General features: G+C 42.8%; 1 protein-coding gene across 5 annotated transcripts in view; it reads right to left on the bottom strand.

The window, feature by feature from the left end:
- CPVL (carboxypeptidase vitellogenic like) overlaps positions 1-13158 on the bottom strand; it is an 85887-nt gene that overhangs the window by 60741 nt on the left and 11988 nt on the right. For 3 of the 5 annotated variants that reach the window (XM_054020065.1, XM_054020064.1, XM_054020066.1), the window contains 2 exons: positions 6612-6818; positions 3987-4105 (listed from right to left, as the gene is read on the bottom strand). In XM_054020065.1, the coding sequence (XP_053876040.1) occupies positions 3987-4105; positions 6612-6801 (309 nt within the window). In that variant the 5' untranslated portion in view covers positions 6802-6818. Of the gene's footprint in view, positions 1-3986; positions 4106-6611; positions 6819-7051; positions 7299-10655; positions 10777-13158 lie in introns of those variants that run through there. The other 2 variants (XM_054020067.1, XM_054020063.1) reach the window with 2 other exon arrangements.

Raw genomic sequence — 13158 nt, 5'->3', positions numbered from 1 at the left:
AAGAGTAGTCAGTGGTATGGCACAGAGCAGCAGGTGATGGGAACTGAAAAATGCTCATTTTAGTTTCACTTAACTGTTCCTAGCTGATTTCATTTTATTCACACTAGCAGAATATTTACTGCAGGAAAATGTTTAAGCTTTTTTCAATAGAGTTTTAATTTTTTTTTTCTTTTACGCAAAATCTTTCAAAACAGAAGCCATCATGAGGTCTCACTCCCCCTTCTGTGTTTTTGAATGGTTTACAGCAGACCATCTCAATTTAATAGGAATAGGATTTCTGAAAACGTTTTCTTGATCTCACCAGAACTCCAGCATTAAGAACAAATTTTTCAAAAGTGCCTAAATCCCATTTTCAAGAGTGACTTAAACCTAGGAGCCTAAGTCCCGTTGACCTCAAAAGTGCCTCTTTGGAAAATGGGACCTAGGGCAAAAAATATTCCAAGGTGCCTAAGTCTACCATTTCTTTATCAAGAAGGTCAGTAGAACCTAGAAACACACTATGAAATGCCAAATACATTAATATCTTTTAATAAAGTGTCTTCTACCAACAGAAAAAACATCATTTAAGGACAGCTACTGATGATATTAATAAGTGTATATTCAATTGGACTTCTGTGATAGCTGTTCTCTGAATTCTTCTGGTGCCCCCTACAGGCCATTTTTTTAATTTGCTGAAAGCAAAAAAAAAAAAGTTTAACTATAGATAGTTTTAAAAAAACTACTGAATACATTTTTCTTTCACTCTGCAGCACTAATTTGCTTCTTTTGTGTAACAGGTACAAAGAACTGTTAACTGGTTTCTTCAGTCTTAAGTAGCAACCCTCTGTGAGAGACTCCTTCTCGAGTCAGTTCTGTATAAATAATGATATCCAAGTAGGAAGATCAGGAATATGGCAGGTTATTTAACAAGAGTATTGAATATAGAAACAGTGGGGCTGTCACAACAGCACCCAGGATTAGTGGATTTAAAGCCATTTTACAAGTTAATATTGTTAGAGCACATCCTTCTTATAAGTTGTCTATTGTTAGTAACAGAGCAAAGTTCTCTTTCCCTAAGACATTCCGAAGTTAACTCATACTAATAAAGGCTTAAAAAACCATGATACAATGGGACTTGTCGGCCTGATGGCCTCAATTTTATCTCCATTTAAGTTCACTGTTCTGAGATTTCATTATTTGTACTGTTTTCTGAAATCCCTCCTGACAGGGGCTTGCTAATGACCCATAAGCCGTTTTTCTTGTATTATACAGAACTGTCTTTTTGTAAAATATTTTGAGTACTCATTGATAATTCTTTTCAGAGCTTTTTAATGCCCCATTTTATAGACATCCAGGCCCAATCCTCAGCTGCTGTAAATTGTCTTCATGCCATTGCAGTCAATGGAGCATTTCAAATGTACATCATCTGAGGATTTGGCCCCTGGTTTGTATAACTGGACAGTGCCTCTAAAATCAGAAAGTTAGTATGGGAAAAGCTGATTTCCCTGAAGGCTTTGGGCAAAATCTTAGCCCCACCAAAGACCATGTCAAAACTCCTATTAACTCCAACTGGGTCAGGATTTCACCCAATGGGTGGGTGTTGATTGTGCAACAATATATGCTGGAACTTTCTTTCGCAGAGGTGCAGCCCATTCTATTCCAGAGTCTCTTTGCACCTTCCCCCACATCCTTTTGAAGAATCATATGTACAAAAAAAAAAAAACCAGAAAGCAAAATTTGCCAATTTAAGATTAACTGACTTGCATTAGACCAAATACCCCTCATGTTATCATGCTGATCCAAGAATGAACTTTTTAGCTTTTTTCAGCCACATTCTATGTTACCTCTTTAGGAAAGAGGTTTCTCTTGGTGGTGGTGAGAAGCCTTACAAGACTTGAATGACGTTTAGTAATTTTGAGAGATAACATTCTTTCCACACTTCACATATTATTACTCCTTCACAGTGGAATAGTAGGCATTTTAGAGGTGTTGGCATAACTGGCCCATTTAATTGCTTATTAAATACCCAAGAGGTGAATAAAACTGGCAGGTGTTTAAGTCTTAGTGAGGTCCAACAACAGAACAGGGACTATTGGTTGGCACAGAAAGAAATTAACTTAAGTAAAGGGTGGGGAAAGATAAGAGAAAGGGAAATGCCAAAGGAAGAATAGTTCGCTGAAGATTTTGAATTTGGGAATGAAGAGAACAGGTAACACCTGAAAAGCGAAGTTTATAAATATGTAAGGCAAAGCATTTAGATACCACTTTTCCTAACTTTAGTGAAGTCAACTATTCTATTAATTCTTCCCTCAGTTCCTTCACATCCTCTGTAGCAGAATGTTTTCCTTGTTTCAACAGGACAATCCTCTGATACCTCAACCTCTTAACAATGCTTTCTTGATGACAGGAAAGATCTTAATACACACTACTTGGCACCCCTGTACCTAAGGAGTATAGCTCTCTAAGTAAGTTTTATTTACGTAAACTCCTGAGACAGAGACCAGATGTCTGATCAACCACCTGAAAAAGTCAAAACAGCTAGATATTATTTTGTGAAGACCCAGCTATATAACACAACAAGGGCAGCTAGAGCAAAACAGCCAAAGTGCACAAGGCCAAACATAATATGCAAGAGTCAGACTAGTCAGTTACATCAACGCATGGAGCCTAGTGATTAGACAAATAAATAGCTATCTAAAATGGAAGATTCTAAGTAGTTGTAGACACTAACTTCTTTTCAACAGCGACAAAAGTGTGGATAAGCAAACTTTCTGAAATCAGTCAAATCCCTACAACTACCACTAACTATCACAGGTCCATGCTCTGAGATACTTAACTAATCTTGGGGCTATCACCTTGCCTTATGTCTCAAAGCCACTTCCCCCTTTAGACAGAGGCATAATTTAAAATGCCATTATACAAGCTGGTACAGCACATCAGTATCCTCTCAGAGAAGAAAAATATAGCGTGATAGAGCTGGGCTAGCTGATTTTAGGGTTTTTTTTTTTATTTTTTTTTTTATTAATGAACTATATATACCTGTTGGAGATTGCACACATCATACATCCTCACAATGGATTTATTTTGCTAACAGTCTGGAAAATATCAGCTCTCTAAGGTTCAATACTATATTTCAATACAGCTTCCCCTACATTCTCTAGTAATTTCAGAATATTAAATGAATCCCCCTGCAATCTAATAGTTAGAGCAATACTGAACGCCAAGATTAGAAAGTTACACTGGTTTTCCCCGTTTTTAAAAAAAAAGTCATCCAAGATTTATTTTTGAGAACAAAGTTACGATGACAAGCTTTCTATCCTATACATGATGAAATGGGCATAATTAGAGCTTGGGATAATTCTCAGCTAAGGAACAGATTGACAAAAGTCCAATCTATACAGGAGACATAATAAGGAAGAGGCAGAAGGTTACAAACAAGAAGGCTAGGGAGATCAAGGACAAGGACGAGAATAGCACAGTGTGGGTAAAGATGCAAGAAATGAATTAGCAATAACAAAAATGATAACCATTTAATTCTCACTGTTGCCTGTTTCTATCAAAAGTTGCTTAGGAAAACCCCTCTAGACAAAGCTTCCCTACATTACAGCAACTTTACACAAGTTTAATACACACAACCAAACACACACACACACACACACACACACACAGCACACTGATCTGAGATCAATTTTGGACTTCTCAAATCAGTCTACAGCCATTTCAAGCCAACCTGCAGCCACCTAGAATGTTGTGGCTGGGGAAAAGAAGGAGGTAAAGTACAAGCAATCCTTTCAAGAGGAATTTATTGTGTTGTCTGGCTACCATTAAATAGATGTTCACCCTTATTAAATAGATGTTCATGTTTGGCTTGTGTTATGCCTAGCTTTCAAGGTAAAGTACTGCTATTCTGTAGTCAGCTTTCTGTTGTAAATACACTAAGCAATGCCATCAAGTGGGGCGGGGGGGTTAAATGGCACAGGAGTATTTCATCTCAATAGTACGTTTACCTCAGCAGGGAAGAACCAGAAGAAGAGATTGCTGTTGTGAGTCTTGTTCACTGTGAGATAGCCAGAGTAACTCTTCACATTTACTCCTTGGAGAGGCCCAACCAAACTTAACTGCCTTCCTAGAGAGAGACAAAAAAGATTGAAACAAGCATTAATAAAGAGAGGGGTTGTGACGTTGTGCAGTCTATATGGTTTTATAAAAAATAAAAATGAATATAATGTAACTGGGATATGCTTCATGCAAAAGGTCTCTTGTAAGGTATTACAAAGCTCATAATCTACTGAGTGTGATCATCCTATTTGTAGAAATGTGCCACTCTTGTATCTAAAACTAGAAATATAAAACATAACTCTGAGGGCCTATTGTAATTATGTAAAGTGTGGGCCATTAAGAATGGTTTGGAATCTTGATGACTCCCATTGTCTGCAGATGACTGTATTTACCTGTGAGTCTTCCTGTATATGGGTGTGCTGGCAAGTGAGTAATGAAGTCTTGCAGTGACATGTGATCATGTCACCTGAACTGGAATCCATCTTTAACCTGGTGCTTTTCCAGTGAGGGGGGGCGGAAACCCAGAGGGACAAAGGGTTCCCGCCTTATGCAGAAGACATATAAAGGGGTGAAAGAGAACAAGGAGAGAGAGGAGTCATCATGAAGAATCCCCTAGCTATCACGTGAACTGCAACAAGAGCTGTACCAGGGGAAAGAATTGTGCCCAGGCCTGGAAGGTGTCCAGTCTGAGAAAAATCTTACAGAAGCATCTCTGAGGGTGAGATTATCTGTATTCATCTTGATTAGGCATAGATATGCGCATTTTATTTTATTTTGCTTGGTGACTTACTTTGTTTTGTCTGTTAGTACTTGGAACCACTTAAATCCTACTGTCTGTATTTAATAAAATCACTTTTTATTTAGTAATTTACTCAGAGTATGTATTAATACCTGGGGGAGCAAACAACTGTGCATATCTCTCTATCAGTGTTATAGAGGGCGAATAATTAATGAGTTTGCCCTGCATAAGCTTTATACAGGGTAAAATGGATTTATTTGGGTTTAGACCCCATTGGGAGTTGGGCATCTGAGTGCTAAAGACAAGCACACTATTGTGAGCTGTTTTCAGGTAAACTTGCAGCTTTGGGACAAGTGATTCAGACCCTGGGTCTGTGTCTGGAGCCAGACGGGAGTGTCTGGCTCAGCAAGACAGGGTGCTGGAGTCCTGAGCTGGCAGGGAAAACAGAAGCAGGGGTAGTCTTTGCACATCGGGTGGCAGCTCCCAAGGGGGTTTCTGTGATCCAACCCATCACAGGGGTATTCAAGTTAACATGTCTGTCATTACAAGGAATAAACCCAGGGACATGCAGGTCCCTTACTGACCAGAGAAGAAGAGAACAGGGAGGGAACAACCCACTACCCACTCCCCTCCCATAGCAAATACTACTCCTCAAGCAGCCATACTTCCTGGAGCCTACCCTTTCTCCATGGGATCTGGAATGGGACTTAATCACTCTGAAGACCTCAGTTGTGAATGAGAGGCAATATCCAAAAGCGCTTCTGGTTCTCAAAATTTTCATAGCCTGAATACAGAAATGCCTCCCTCTTCCTCAGCGTTAAGTATATTAGTGGGATTCTAAGATGCAAAGCTCCAAAACTGAAATTTCCCAAAGACTGGGATGGTTCAGATTCTGTGTGCCATGTCTAGAGATGAGCCTGAACTTAGAATTTACATATATCTCAATTCTACATTTACTACAAACACACCCGTACAGCAGTCAGGGCTCTATCTGAAGGGGAAGAACACTGATCCCCTTACTAAAAAGCAACAAGTAAAACAGATACAAGAAAAGCAATGGAGTTTCTCTCATCAATCAGGCCCTCTCTAGGATGCAACTTTTCTTGTATGAGATGCAACATCTGAACATCAGCTTAGTCAGCTCCTACATCCATGTCATTTGCCACATTTGTACCAATTTAATTGAACAATTTTAGAGGTGTTAAAATGAGATTGCGCTTTAACTAGTAAGATTTTACTCATCAAAATTCTTATTCTTCTATCTCTGTACTTCTCAAGCCACTTTCATAGCAGAGGGCTATAGTTAGGCCTCAAGTTTCTAATACCTCAATTCTTTTAAAAGACTATTTTACATTATGTTTAGTAGTATTTTATGTAGCATCACGGCTAACTAAATCTGCACTTGCCAAGTGAACAGTTCATTATGCTGCACGATCTCCTTATTGTTCAATGTCTACACGGGGATAAAAGCCCCGCAGCACAGCTGCAGCTAACCCCGGTCAGCTGACTTGGGCTCAGGCTGCCAGACTAAAATTTGCTGTGTAGAAATTCAGGCTCAGGCTGTACCCTGAACTCTGGGACCCTCCACCCTCACAGAGCTCAGGTGCCAGCCCAAGCCCAAACAGCTACACTGCAATTTTTCATACCCGGAGCCCGAGTCAGCTGACCTGGGCCAGCCACAGGTTTATTTGTCTTTGTGTAGACATACCCTATAGCTTCCAAGCTTCAGTAATCAACAGCTGTTCCCAGTCATTAGTGCAAGTTAGTAAGGTTCTACAGAAAGTTTAGAAAGAGGTAGGTTTTCTAGGCAGGTAACTTGTAAACGTCTTCTTACCTTCCTCAATTCTCCCACTTTCAATATAAGGGGTAAGGAAGAGTGGCTGCCCTGGGTCTCCTCTTGATGGTGTGGAACACAGGATTCTTTTAAACATGTTGCGAAAGACACTCCATTGTTTATGAGCACAACCTAGCTTGAAGGTCAGACTCAGGCTCAGCAAAGTCAGCAGAACAGTCACCTTCCTCATTTTGTCATTTAATCCCCCTAGAAAAGAAAGCGTACCACAAGTCAGACACAAAAAGGAATTTGCTGCTGCAATCACTTTGTTTTGCTTAATGGGTTGTCATGTCATATAGTTTTATCCCCATCTTAACACATGTATTAGGAATCCTCTAAGCACCCATTATCTAATGCAGAACAAAGCACTTTCACTTCTTTAAGTTGTTCTCACTTCCACAGCAATAAAGCAGAAGTATAGAGAGTTGCTGCTGTCTTACAAGCACAAAGCAGACAACTTGCACTACTGAGGGGAAACAGGAAAGCTGTCACAAATATTCTTAAGAGGCGAGATCCGACATCAGTAATATTATTCTTAAACCAGAGAGCAGCCCAAACTACAGAGTACAAGTTTTGCTCTTTAGTATCTTGAACTTTGGAGTTTTTTTCCCTCTGGAAACGTGACATGCTGGCGAGACTCATCGGCATTCTCCTCAGCATTTTGGGCTCCATTTCCCGCAGACCAAAACGGAACACAGACCGCACTGCACAGAAACCTTTAAAAGATGGCGTTGAAAGATGGTGCCAAATGTGGACGGAAACACAGGGATTATTGGGATGCGAAGAGATGCATCACACAGCGTTGGGACAGGACCCAGAATGCCCTGCACCTCCCCCACCCTCTTCCCACAACGCCAGAATGGGAAGAGGTGCTCTGGGGGATAGCTGTGGGATAGCTGCCCATAATGCACCACTCCCAATGCCGCTGCAAATGTGGCCACGACAGTGCGCTGGCGGCTGTCAGTGTGGACAGACTGCAGCGCTTACCCTACTCCGCTGTACGAAGACAGGTTTAACTCACAGCACTGTACAGCTGCAAGTGTAGCCACACCCTAAATCCCCTAACACGTAAAACGTCCATCTGGCATTCTCTTTCGAAAACAGAGCTGCATTATCATAGGGGGTCAGCAAGATCATCGCAAGCACTGGAAGTAACTTGGGTAGGAAGACGTGGTACCCTTTGGCACTTCAAACTTAAACATGGCGTTCTGAGAGCTTGATGAACACTGGAAGCTTTCTCAATCACAGGCATTTTTAAATGCCTCTTTTCCGTAGAGTGGAGTGCAGTAAATGTTAAACCAATTGTAAGGGATACTGATGATTTTTCTCCTTGTATAAGAGATTTTTCACTAGGCTTTATGACAGGGGTGGGCAAACTATGGCTTGCGGGCCACATCCAGCCTGCGGGACCGTCCTGCCCGGCCCCCGAGCTCCTGGCCCAGGAGGCTAGCCCCCGGCCCCTCCCCTGCTGTCCCCCTCGCTCGCAGCCTCAGCTTGCTTGCTCCGCTGCTGGCGCAATGCTCTGGGCGTCGGGGCTATGAGCTCCTGGGGCAGCGCAGCTGCAGAGCCTGGCCTGACCCGGTGCTCTGTGCTGCGTGGTGGTGGCAGTGGCGGTGTGGCCCAGCTCCAGCTGGGCGACGCGGCTGTAGCGCTGCCATCCACCGGTGCTCCAGGCAGCATGGTAAGGGAGCAGGGGGGGTTGGATAGAGGGCAGGGGAGTTTGGGGTGGTGGTCGGGGGCAGGGGTGTGGATAGGGATCGTGTGGGAAACAGGGGGTTGAATGGGAGCATGGGTCCCCAGGGGGCAGTCAGGAAGGAGGGGGGGGTTGGATGGGGCAGCAGGGGGCAGTCAGGGACAGCAGCTGGGATTCCGGGGCCAGTCAGGGGACAGGGAAAAGGGGTGGTTGGATGGGACAGGGGACCGGGGTGGGGGGCGTCAGGAATGAAAGGAGAGGTTGGATGGGGCAGCGGAGGTTCGGGGACAGGGAGCAGGGGTGTGTGGATGGGGCAGGGGTCCCAGAGGGGCTGTCAGGGAACGGGGTGCGGGGGGTTGGATGGAGCAGGAATCCGGGGGGTGGGTCAGATAGGAGGTAGGGGCCGGCCCATGACCCCCTCCCTTAACCGGCCCTCCATACAATTTACGAAACCCGATGCAGCCCTCAGGCCAAAAAGTTTGCCCACCCCTGATCTATGAACTTATTTCACATTGGAAAAATTTGAAGTGTGCTTAAATGTTCTTAAATTCTGAGGACTTCCTGTGTGTTATGATTAGTAGGACTTTTTTATTGGTGTCTGCCTTGCAGGAAGGTCACAAGAACATTGAAGTACATGTACTTAAAACAAATATATTACGGTCTTTACAGCGGCGGCTCCAGGCACCAGCGCTCCAAGCACGTGCCTGGGGTGGCAAGCCGCGGGGGGTGCCCTGCCAGTCCCTGTGAGGCCGGCAGTCAGGCAGCCTGCAGCGGCATGCCTGCGGGAGGTCCTCCGGTCCCACAGATTCGGCGGCAGTTACGCCAAATCCGCGGGACTGGCAGACCTCCCACAGACATGCCACCGAATCCACGGGACCAGGGACCTCCCGCAGACGTGCCACCGAAGGCGGCCTGCCTGGCGTGCTTGGGGCGGCAAAAAAGCTAGAGCCGCCCCTGGATCTTTAAATGAATGACTTAAAATAGTGAAGAAAAACTTGAATTGAAGCAGCTACAAAAATCCAAGCAAAAGCATCAGTTTTCTTGTGCGTGATTTTCTCCAGGGCTAAAACTGGAAAGAAGAGCAAGAGGAAACATTCTGAGGTCATTCTGTTCTTAGCAGAGATGTATGTGACAGTAAAGGTTCATTTGTCATAAATCTGCAATACAAGAAAATCAATTTAGAGCTAAGGCAAATAAATGCTCCAACTTCTTTTACGTTGGAGAGCAGTTCTGTTGCTGCATGATCTCTGAACACAACTGGAATTATCATTGGTTTACTTTGGTCTCTTAAGCCTTGTCTATATTTACAGCGGGTCTGTGCAAAGAAGCAGTATATCTTGCTATTTTAAACTGCAGCTTCTAACATGGCTCCAGCCCCAATGTGGAAGGGGCCCTAAATGTAACAGGTTGTGTAAATATTTATATCTTTACATGTATATTAACTTTTCAGTAAAACAGAGACAGAGGGCTGAAATGTTTGCACTTCCTTATGTTTTGTTTCTTCTGTGATGTCTCTGTGAAGTAACACTGATTTTAATTCCAAGGGATACTGGGGGGAGAAGGGGAGGGTAACCTGTTGTAATGGGGCTCCTGAGATACACTACATGCTTGTAAGAGGGTTGCTGCCTCTGCTTAATCTTTTTAGATGTACCACTGCCTCAGTTTCCCCTTTGTATATAACAGCATGCCACAAATCTTAGTAACATATAAGATCTTCCTTCTGGGTCTTCAAATACCATTCAAAATGGACCCCACCCTTTACATAGCTGGGTTTCTCAAGTCTCTCCCCTAAGTCCTGGGCCCATCGCTTAATGCGAGAGTTCCAGGCAGCTGGTTCACTGCTCAGCTACAAGGGTTCACATGATCTCCAGGCTGTCCCTGGCTTGCTTACCAGCTTCTTGCCCCAGCCCTGTTTGGGCGCACTCTGTTTATTGGACCCTCAGTGAGCTCATGCAGCTCTTTTTCCTCTTTGGTCACAGGATTTAGTTCTTGGCCCAGCTTCTCTTCAGCTATTTCCCTGGGCTCTGCCATGAGGGAAGTAACAGCTCTTCTCCAAGCTTCCCCAGAGAGAGGCTTTCAAGCAGCCCCTGCTTCTCACACAGGCCCTCTTCCAGACTGGGCAACTGGGCTTGACTTTTATTGTCTGCCTTGCTTACATGATTCCAGGACACTTCAGTTAGTCCAGGTGGACTACATCCCTCAGAATCCCCAGCTGTGCTGGGCCACACCTGCACTTCCAGGACCTAGTGCCCTGGTACAGTGCTGTACAGATAAAATCCCCAAATCCTCAGCGTGTAGGCTTGACAACTACAAATACACTATAAAAATAACAGTTGAAAACTTTCTCTTACCTATGAATTGCTCCCTTCTCCTCCAATGACTGACGTCAGAAACACCACAAGGAAGTAGTAGAATGATTAATTTATATCACAGTAGCGCCTGTAGGTGCAGATCGGGGATTGCGCTTGGCACCTTGCACACATAAGAAAAAGATGGTCTCTACACCAAAGAGCTTAAGTATTTAAATACTGGGTGTCTTCAGCTCCTTACAACTTATAAGAGACTCTTGCCCTTTGCAGGCCTTCATAAATCTTTCTAGCTTACCCTGGGAGTTCTCTGCACTCTGTGTTATGCTCATACAAAGCACACAGGATCTTTATAGAGGAAGGTAAATACGCAGCATTTATTGAAAATACAACAGTTAGCATATGCTTTTCAGTCACGCACACACAGTCCTGCCAGTGATGTTCATAGTTACCTGTCTGTTCTAGCTCGAGTCAATCTAATGGCCAGTTAGATTGAGCATGAGTGTGTTTTCTCCTAAAGCTCCAGGAAAAAAATCACAGCCAGTGTAAAACTGACTGTCCAACACTATCTGTAATGGGGGGGGGGGTGTCATAACTATAAAGGAAAGGGTAACAACCCTCCTGTGTACAATACTATAAAATCTCTCCTGGCCAAAAACACCAAAAGCCTTTTACCTGTAAAGCATTAAGAAGCTCAGGTAACCTGGCTAACACCTAACCCAAAGAACCAATAAGGGGACAAAATACTTTCAAATCTTGGTGGGGTGGAGGCTTTTGTTTGTGTGCTCATTATTTGGGGGGGGGGGGGGAGGTTGCTCTTGGAACTAAAAGGAGCCAGACATCAATCCATGCTCTCCAAATCTTTCTAAACAAGTCTCTCATATTTCAAACTTGTAAGTAACAGCCAGGCAAGGCGTGTTAGTTTATCTTTGTTTTCTCAGCTTGTAAATGTTCCTTTTGCTAAAGGGTTTACCTCTGTTTGCTGTAACTTTAAACTTAAGGCTAGAGGGAATTCCTCTGGACTTTTTAAATCTGATAACTTTACAGAGTAATTTTCCATCCTAATTTTACAAAAATAATATTTACCTTTCTTTAATTAAAATTCTTCTTTTAAAAACCTAATTAATTTTTCATTGTTTTAAAATCCAAGGGTTTTAAATCTGTGTTCACCAGGACTAATTGGTGAGGGTATACTCTCAAGCCTACACAAAAGAGGAGTGTAAGGACTTGGGAGGGGGAGAAATTAGTCTCAAATCTGCCCAAAAAAGGGAGGGCTTAAAAATTTGGGAAATCTTTGGGGAAAAGCGAAGTTTCAAGTGGCTCTCCCCTAAAATTTAAAACACACTTGGTTGTGGCAGCTTACTGTAAACTTAAGCTGGTAAATAAGCTTAGGGGGCTTTCATGCGGGTCCCCACATCTGTACCCTAAAGTTCAAAGTGGGGAAGGAACCTTAACACGGTACAAGAAGCAGGTAGGTAGATGGTTCCTTAAACTTTTTCACTTCTTAGCAATGTGCAAGAACATCCCAGTTATGCAGTTCAGTAGCACCAAGACTATATTGTAAAGCTTAGAATGTGAGGCAAATTAAAAAGATGGAACTGAAAGTAATGTGTTGAAGTTAAACTTTACACTTTCACCGTAACATGAAAAACACACCACTTAAAGTCAGTCAGTCAACCATTTAGTGAATACACTGCCTAATTACGAGTTATTTCCTTTTATGGATTTAACGAGGAAGACAATGTTATTCAGCAAGCCCAGTCTTGGGGAATGGAAACTAGCAAAAAGGCAACCTGAGTGACCATGCAGGATGCAATTTCACTCTTCAAACCCTACTGATTCAACTTTGTATGGTGCAATACAGCCAAGCCAGTGTATTCCACGGACAGCTAACCCTAAATTCTACAGTACCGTTGGAGCAGCATACTGGAAAGTGTGGTAGAGTTATTTAATTATTTTTAAAATAAAAAAAAAAAAATCAGTACAGTAGACCATGCTACTCCTTTGGTGGTTTGAGGGGCTGGGGAAGAGAGAGATGGAACTTTCAAGGCATCTGCAGAGGGAGTTCTGTGCTTGTACAGTGCTAAGCACAAGGTCCACGATTGGAGTTCCAAGGCATATTTCATTTAAAAAAAAAAAAAAACACTCTACTTTTAAATTTAAATGAAACTGCCACACATTTTCTAGTCTACTGCAAAAGGTTGCTGAAGAACTCACGGAGCTTATTACATTGTTTCCACTGAGGGGAGCAGCAGTGAAGTAATTAACAATGTTATCATCTTTAGGGGAACTAGCATAATGTATGTCAATATTATAGCTCAGGGGTGGGCAAACTACAGCCCGTGGGCTGCTTCCAGCCCATCAGACATTGTTATCCAGCCCTCAAGCTCCCGCCATCCAATTCATTAACTACAGATCATACTTTCCTTATTTTAATAAATCAGTTTAAAAAAAAACATTGATAAGAAAAAAGTTTATGTATGCAGCATATTTAAGGTACTTTTATTAATAAATATTTGAATTCTGTTTGTGCCTTTTTGATTGACTT

This window comes from Malaclemys terrapin, chromosome 2 (assembly GCF_027887155.1).
Source record: "Malaclemys terrapin pileata isolate rMalTer1 chromosome 2, rMalTer1.hap1, whole genome shotgun sequence".
NCBI classification, from domain to species: domain Eukaryota; kingdom Metazoa; phylum Chordata; order Testudines; family Emydidae; genus Malaclemys; species Malaclemys terrapin.
This window is presented reverse-complemented; position numbering and strand designations above follow the sequence as displayed.